The sequence below is a fragment of the Heptranchias perlo genome, chromosome 37 (assembly GCF_035084215.1).
Source record: "Heptranchias perlo isolate sHepPer1 chromosome 37, sHepPer1.hap1, whole genome shotgun sequence".
NCBI classification, from domain to species: Eukaryota; Metazoa; Chordata; class Chondrichthyes; order Hexanchiformes; family Hexanchidae; genus Heptranchias; species Heptranchias perlo.
The window spans coordinates 11,323,581-11,331,703 of NC_090361.1; the positions used below are offsets into that span (position 1 = coordinate 11,323,581).

Sequence of the window (8,123 nt, forward strand, 5' to 3'; positions counted from 1 at the left end):
CCTGGACCTCACAGCAGCAGTTCAAAGGCCTGACTTCACTCTGATTGGGGAAGCCTGAAGTCCAGATGTTTCACTCCCCCCGCCCCCCGCCCCCCCCCCGGCTCGAACCTCTGCAACGTACAAAGTTGAGCGTCTCATCAGCCACCGGGATTGACCTGGAAAGCAATTACATCATTAAAGTGTGGTGACACATGTTGGCCTGTGGTTGCGGATTCATGCCAGATGTTGCCCACACATGTCAGATGCCCTCCAGTAGTCATTCTTCATGTGTGAGCTTAGACTGCAATTGTCAAAAGGTTACTGGGCCGGGAGGGGGGGGCAGGGTAGGCGGGGAGGGGGGCAGGGTAGGCGAGCAGAGGTCACAGCCTAGCCCGATCCTGCCCACCCCTGCGTATTTTCCAGCAATCAGCAGCAAGTCCCTTGGCTTTTCTTTTGTGCTTCCTACTCCAGAGGTGCCAAGACTAATTGTAGAACCCTGACTGCTGCCTGCATGGCTTAATACCTTACTGGGTGATGCATTGAACTATTGGGTCTGAGGGGTGGGGGTGGGAGTGGGGGGGGGAGCGGAAGGAAAAACCCAAACGTTATTTAGTCAGCACGACCCTGGCAGCCACAGGACCAGTGGCTTCAAGTAACTGGGGAAGGGCCATGATGGTGATGTTGCCTGTCCAGGACGGAGCCTCCGGGAAGCTGAATCTTCAGTGTGAGAGGCGTGTGCGTACAAAGAGCTGCGGGATCCAGAGGGAAGGGGACCTCGATGAGAACCAGAAATGGATAAAAGTCGGGCTCCAGTCTTAATACACAGGGCTGGAGGAGCCATGGCTGCCCCCCGTCCCATCTTAAATCTTACCCCTTTCCTTTTTTTTGTACCAAGCAAGATGAGAGATGCTAAATGGGACTGCCAGTTGCTGCTGACTCAGGGGCAGTTTTGTGCGGTGGGACCATGCTCATTCGGAACTGGACTGACGTTGCCTATTTCGCAAAGAACCCTCAACCAGCAGACGGAAGAGACTTTCATCCCCTTCATTCTAAGAAGGAACTTGTATTTAAATAGCTCCTTTCATGACCACAGGACATCCCACAGTGTTTTACAGCCAATGACGTACTAGTAGTGTAGTATAGTCACTATTGTAATGTAGGAAACGCGGCAGCCAATTTGCGCACAGTAAGCTCCCGCAAACATCAATGAAATAAATGAGATAAGTGTCATCTGTTTTAGTTATGTTGGTTGAGGGATAAATGTGGCCAGAACTTCCCTACTCCCCTTCAACTAGCTCAGTGGGATCTTTTGCGTCCACCTGAGCGGGCAGATGGGGCCTCGCCTTAACGTCTCTTCCGAAAGACGACATCTCCGACAGTGCAGCGCTCCCCGAGTACTGCACAGAAGTGCCAGCCTTGGTTATGTGCCCAAGTCTTGCGGGTGGACATTTAGCCCACAACCTTCTGACTCAGAGGAGAGAGTGCTGCCACTGAGCCACGGCTGACACCTGGACACCTGGGCTGGATCTGGACACCTGTCTCGGAGGGCTGATGCCTAACACACTGCACCACCCAGTTCCACACCCTTTTAGGCTCACGGTAGACTGTACTGGAAAAGCAAGGTGAGACAGTAACCCCTGACAGATGATCTAATGCTAACGAACGATAGGCGGCAGCAGAGGCAGACATGGAGCTAAAATTTAATTTTGATAAAGAAATACACTTGTTTCAATGTGGAAAATCAGTCTCCTGTTTGTTTAAACTTCAGGTCACATTTCCACCTTCCAGAATGCAGCTTTTGCCCAAAGACGCAAACTGACGCCAACTCACAGCTAGAAATGTTCCCCGCACCCCTCGGTTCTAAATGCTCAACCTCTGTTTCCATTGAAGTGATTCAGTTGCAAATTGTAAACCGGTGCTTAGAACAAAAGAGCATTTGTCCTTTAGGTTGCGCCCTGTTCTCAGGACCGACAGGACACTGATAATGAGGAGGAGCCCCGAGATAGTTCTATCCAGGAGCTAGACACCAGTCTGGAGAGAAAAAAAAAACATTTGGCTCAGCACAATCCTGAAACGTTGCATCTCACTTTCAAGTCAAGGCGTTTATTCACTAGGAAATCGAGGAATGGAATCTTTGCAAACGGTTTCAGAAGATATAATCCCTTCCTGTTCGAGGAGTGTACTTGTTCTGCGTTTATGTCCAGCCGTTCCCTCCGACGTTCCTGACGGCTTGTTGGGGTTGAACCCCCATGACCACTGCTAACCCTCGCCCAAGAAACCATTCGTCATGTGTGAGCCTGAGCAGTCAACGTTGGTAGGAGATTCAGCCAGTTAAGTGGGTAGAATGGAAGAGTGTAGGAAAGAGGATTGGTAGTTGGGATAAAGCAATTAGCTGTCCTGGGAAAGGATTACACGGTGGTCAATGTTACAAATAGAATGGGCACTATCCCCTGGTTGATGATTCAATTTTTACACATGCCTGTTTAGTAAATCTCTTTCAAGGGAAAATAATTGTGGCTTCATTGCTTCTGTGGTACGAAAGAACCAATTTTTTAAAAAAGCCTCTGGCTGTCCCATGGTATTATTGCATATATCCTATGGCATGTCAGGCTGCATGTCTAATATAATTGCATATATCTTTGGCTGCATAAATGGTAGGACTGCATCTATTCTATTGCATCTCGGAATGTACATATAATATAGCTGCATATATCCCATTACATCTCAGACTGTATGCATGGTACAAGAGCTATTTTATTTCCTTTTTCCTCTCCTCATCCTTGAGAAAAATTTAGGTTTGGTTAAAGAAGCCTCTTCAGCCACTTGATGTCGTCCTTCCAGAATGCCAACCCTGCCATCTTTCCATTTCTACTTTTCCATCCCCCTTTACACTACTTTGGTTTCACGTCTCACCTGAATAATGACCCTTCTAGCAATGCAGCGCTCCCTCAGTGCTGCGCTGCAGTGCCAGTCTAGATTAGGAGCTCTGGCTCTCGCTGGTCTGCTGACCCGGAGGCGAGAGTCCTACACGCCGAGCAAAGCTTGTCCTTCCTGACTTGAGAGTGTGCTTACTTCTGTTGCAGCAATCCCCCTGCGATGTTCCAAAATGTGATGGCGCCCACCCTGGTGATCTGGGGAGATAAGGACGGAACTCTGGAGGTTGGCATGACCGCCTACATGGAACAGTACATACAGAACACGTTCCGGCTGAAGGTGGTACCCGGGGCCAGTCACTGGGTCCAACAGGACCAGCCCGACGTAGTCAACAAACTCATCTGGACCTTCCTGAAGGAAAGCAATAAGTAGATTCCTGAATCTACACATGTGCATGTTGCATCTTTACATGTGTGAAATTATATATATATATTTTATATATATATATATATATATAAAACATTTATATACAATCTCCATTTGAAAAAAATAACCATTCACAAATTTATAAGTAAATGTATTTTTATAGTCTCAGTATCGAATGTTGCTAAATGTAGAAAATGCTGGGGTTTATATAGGCACAATTGGATTTTTTTCTTTTTGTGCCCAGATCTTTGTTGTTTTAATGGGTCGTTTGCAGCACATTACCTGGGTAACCAGTGCTTGTGAACGTGGATCACCGGGTAACCAGTGCTTGTGAACGTGGATCACCAGGTAACCAGTGCTTGTGAACGTGGATCACCGGGTAACCAGTGCTTGTGAACGTGGATCACCGGGTAACCAGTGCTTGTGAACGTGGATCACCGGGTAACCAGTGCTTGTGAACGTGGATCACCGGGTAACCAGTGCTTGTGCATCTTTTTAAAAAGTACAGAGGGGCAGAGAATGTTTTATTATTTTTTGTACCAGCAGATATTATATCTATTGGTTCAGAGTAGATCGCTTAACTGGACAGATTCAGCTTGATTCTGCGATGTCAGCGTGGAAAGCAAGAAAGAAAGGCTTGCATTTATATAGCTCCTTTCACGACCTCAGGACGTCCCAAAGCGCTCTACAGCCAATGAAGTACTTTTGAAGTGTAGTCACTGTTGTAATGTAGGAAACGTGGCAGCCAATTTGCACACAGCAAGATCCCACAAACAGCAATGTGATAATGACCAGATAATCTGTCTTTTGTTAGTGATGTAGGTTGAGGGATAAATATTGCTCAGGGCACCAGGGAGAGCTCCCCTGCTCTTCTTCGAATAGTGCTGTGGGATCTTTTAAGTCCACCTGAGAGGGCACAGTCTTGGTTTAACATTTCATCCGAAGGACGACACCTCCAACAGCGCAGCACGCCCTCAGTACTGGCACTGGAGTGTCAGCCTGAATTATGTGCTGAAGACTCTGGAGTGGGACTTGAACCCATGACCTTCTGACTCAGAGGAAAGAAACAGGAGTGGAGGGACAGTGAGTTTTGCTTATTGAGAGCTGGAGTGACGGTTGTGTGAAAGATAGAAAATGTTAAGGAAATGGTAAATACACGAGGTGCGGCTAATCTTGGAGTATAACTACGGGCCGTGGGCTCTGTGCTCGGTGTATCCAGACTTTGACCACCCAGTGACTTCGTCCCCTGCAATCCATTCCTGAAGTTGAACTGCAAACTCAGTGATACTAACTGAAGATTGAGAGTGGGACTGCCGTTGTTGTATTTATAAACAATTTTACAACACCAAGTTATAGTTGTTGTATTTAGTTGCTCAACATTAACTTTCACTTTTAAGTCTAACTTATCATTGTTGTTCGGGATCCTTGAATTTGGTTTTTAGTGTTGTAATTGTTTCTGTGTGATCCACAGGACTTGATGCTCAGCAATTAAATTGGCTCAAACAGTTTGGGTACCCCTGATCTCCCGTTCAGCAACCTCTGGGCTGAATGTGTTGGAATCTGTCTGAAAGGGAGATGGATGGGCGACTGGTGCCCTCTGGTGGTCACACACGTGCTGAACTTCCTGACTTAATCTCGTTAGTTATCTCACTATCTGTTTTAATCTTTCTCTCCCTCGCTCTTTCTCTCCCGCGCCCGCCCTCGCGCCCGCCCCCACTGCTCCCGCCCCCTCTCGTCCCCCTCCACCACCCCCCCCCCCCCCCCCTCCCCTCCAAGCAAGAAGAAACTCCAGATCTAGCAACTACTCTATGATGCCTAACCTGGGCAGTGTTATCAGCTCGTGCACACACAGTGGCTAATACACACAGCGGGTCTTGCTCCAGTTTAATTGCCCAGACTTGCTAGAATTTCAAAATACCTGTCTGTGTCGCCTATTGCAGGATGTCCCACCTGCTGCCTGGGGCCATGTGTGGTCCCCAAAGCATTGCCACTCTGGCCCTCAAAGCCTGAGCAGCACAGTTCCATTTGTGCTTTTATTTCTTATTCGCTGGTTGGTCCTGTTTTGGAGTTTTGTGGGCTTGGAGGTTTAGTCGTGTCTTCATTGATGGGGGATGAGTCCTAAATCCGAACATCAGGATCTGGGACATCAACAGCTTTGTGAGCATAGGTTTAAACTTTTATAGGTGGCCCACTGAGGCATGAAACATGAAACCTGAACTCACTGAAGCCCCGATTAAATAACGTTCCGTTTTATTATTCGTCAGACATCAGGTGGATCTGTCCCCTATTTGTGATGACTTCTACATCACTTATACTGGGGATAGTTTCCTGAACCAGCGGTATGTTCTTGGAGGGGGAAAGGAGGATGTAGCTCATGCTGCTTTTCTATATTTTCTCCCCTCACCCTTGCCTGCTGTATAAGTACCAGATAATGAAACCTCAGATAATGAAACCCCAGATAATGAAACCTCAGATAAAAGGTTCTTCTGGTTGTGCACGTACCGTACAATTGTCTAACCTCCTCTTCTATAAAGAAGAAAGGAAAGCACTTTAATTTATAAAGGGCCTTTCACGACCTCCGGATGTCCCAAAGTGCTTTACAGCCAATGACATACTTTTGAAGTGTAGTCACTGTTGTAGGAAACGTGGCAGCAAATTTGCGCACAGCAAGATCCCACAAATAACAATGAGATAATGACCAGGTCATCTGTTTTTTTAGTGATGTTGGTTGAGTGATAAATATTGACCAGGACACTGGGGAGAACTCCCTCGCTCTTCCTCAAATAGTGCCATGGGATCTTCTACGTCCACTTGAGAGGGCAAACGGGGATCTCGGTTTAACGCCTCAACCGAAAGACGGCGCCTCTGACAGTGCAGCACTCCCTCAGTACTGCACTGTGAGTGTCGGCCTAGATTATGTGCCCAAATCTCTGGAGTGGGACTCGAACCCACGACCTTCTGACTCAGTTCCCCAGCTGTCATATAGCAGCTTCTTCCCATTCGTGTTTCACATTCAGTGTAACCAAGGTGTGTAAGCTGTTGCATGGGATATGTACAAACCACTGGCTTTCTTACACATGTTGGCGCCGAATGCTTATTTACTGTCCAGAACTCCAGGTTTGCTGTGCGACTCAGAACAAGGTCTGGGGGGAGGAGCAGGCACAAAGTTACTTTCCAGCCCTGTCAGCAGACTCTGCCGAGTGAGCAGCTGGACTTGGTATTGGTTCAAAGTTCGTAAAGGAGGAATCGACAGCCGGAGCGCGTTGCCTGAACCTGTGCAATAGACACGTACCCGTAGGGAAGCAGCTGCCCCTCGATGTACCGAGGGCCCGTGACGATCATTTCAGTATTGAGCATGATTGCAGCTTTATTTAAAACGTTGAAATACAGGCGCCTGATGATGGGACCTGTGGAAATTAACAAATCGTTGAGATTGGGGAACATGCAATTGATAAAAGCTAATTTTGTATGTAATTTATGTAAAAAAAAAATTATATGTCAAATCTTCCAATTAAAAACTTCTAAAACTGACTTAAGGATTTCTTCCGTCCTAAGGGCGATGCACTGAACTTCCTGCTCGAGACTATGGGAAGGATTTCTGAGACTCCCAACCCCCCATTGCCATTGGTGAGGCCTCACATGCAGCCTGTGGGGGTCAGAAAGTTGGGGCATAGTAGTGTAGGATCATCAACCTTAACCAACTAAACTGAAAATCTGATTTCAAGGGTGCAAGCTGCCACCGACAGCACATCTAGACTAAATTGTTTCACATCCCTTGCATCTTGCTTGCTAAGCATTGTGCGTGCAAGATCCTTCTAAGGAAAAGAAAGAACTTGCATTTATATAGCACCTATTCACAACCTCAGGACGTCCCAAAGTGCTTTACAGCCAATGAAGTACTTTTGAAGTGTAGTCACTGTTGTGATGTAGGAAACGTGGCAGTCAATTTGCACACAGCAAGATCCCACAAACAGTAACATGATAATGACCAGATTATCTGTTTCAGTGATGCTGGTTGAAGGGATAAATGTTGGCCAGGACACCGGGGTAAACTCCCCCGCTCCTCTTCGAAATAGTGCCGTGGGATCTTTTACATCCCCCCGGGGACCTCAGTTTGACATCTTAACCAAGAGATGGTGCTTTATGACAGTGCAGCACTGCCTCAGTACTGTATTGAAGTGTCAGCCAAGATTTTTTTTTTTGTGTTTAGGTCTCTGAAGTGGGACTTGAACCCACAACCTTCTGACTCTGAGGCAAGCATGCTACCCACTGACCTAACGTCTGTTAGTAAATGATATTCCATAGGTGCTTCTGTTATGGTTCAGTTGAAGATAAAGAGAACAGCTTGGATTTGTGCAGCGCCTTTTACGACCTCAAAAGATCCCAAAGCACTTTACAGCGAATGAAGTACTTTCATTTTCGAAGCGTAGACACTGCTGTAATGTAGGGGAAACGCAGTTTGAATTGCAGTTGCTAAAAGAAAGAACTTTTATTTATATAGCAACCCTCTGGCACCTCGCCAAAGTGGCTTTTCTTTCTATCCCCATGTCCCAAAGCACGTCAGGTGCAACAGGTTACATTTGAAGCCCAGTCGGCTGTTACTGTGCAGGAAGATTGGAAGACACAGAGCATGCTGCAGCAGGGTGGGACGGGAGGCGAACTGTGACAGGCGGAGAACTGATGGGAGTGAAAAGAGGTACCAGGAAGGGATGCGATTGAAGAAGGCAAGGAGAGAAAATCATAAAGTGGCAGTGAGAGAGTAAATAAGTCAAGGAAGGGCTGAAGAAGATAAAGGGGAAAGGAAAGAAAGAGGCGTTGAAGGAACGGACCTGGGGTGAAATAAT

General features: G+C 47.0%; 1 protein-coding gene across 1 annotated transcript in view; it reads left to right on the forward strand.

The window, feature by feature from the left end:
- Positions 1 to 6,810, forward strand: part of LOC137304511 (epoxide hydrolase 4-like) — a 31,203-nt gene extending 24,393 nt beyond the window's left edge. Inside the window, exon 7 of the mRNA XM_067973145.1 lies at positions 3,063 to 6,810. Within this exon, the coding sequence (XP_067829246.1) occupies positions 3,063 to 3,285 (223 nt within the window). The 3' untranslated portion in view covers positions 3,286 to 6,810. The remainder of the gene's footprint in view (positions 1 to 3,062) is intronic.
- Positions 6,811 to 8,123: the final 1,313 nt, after the last annotated feature.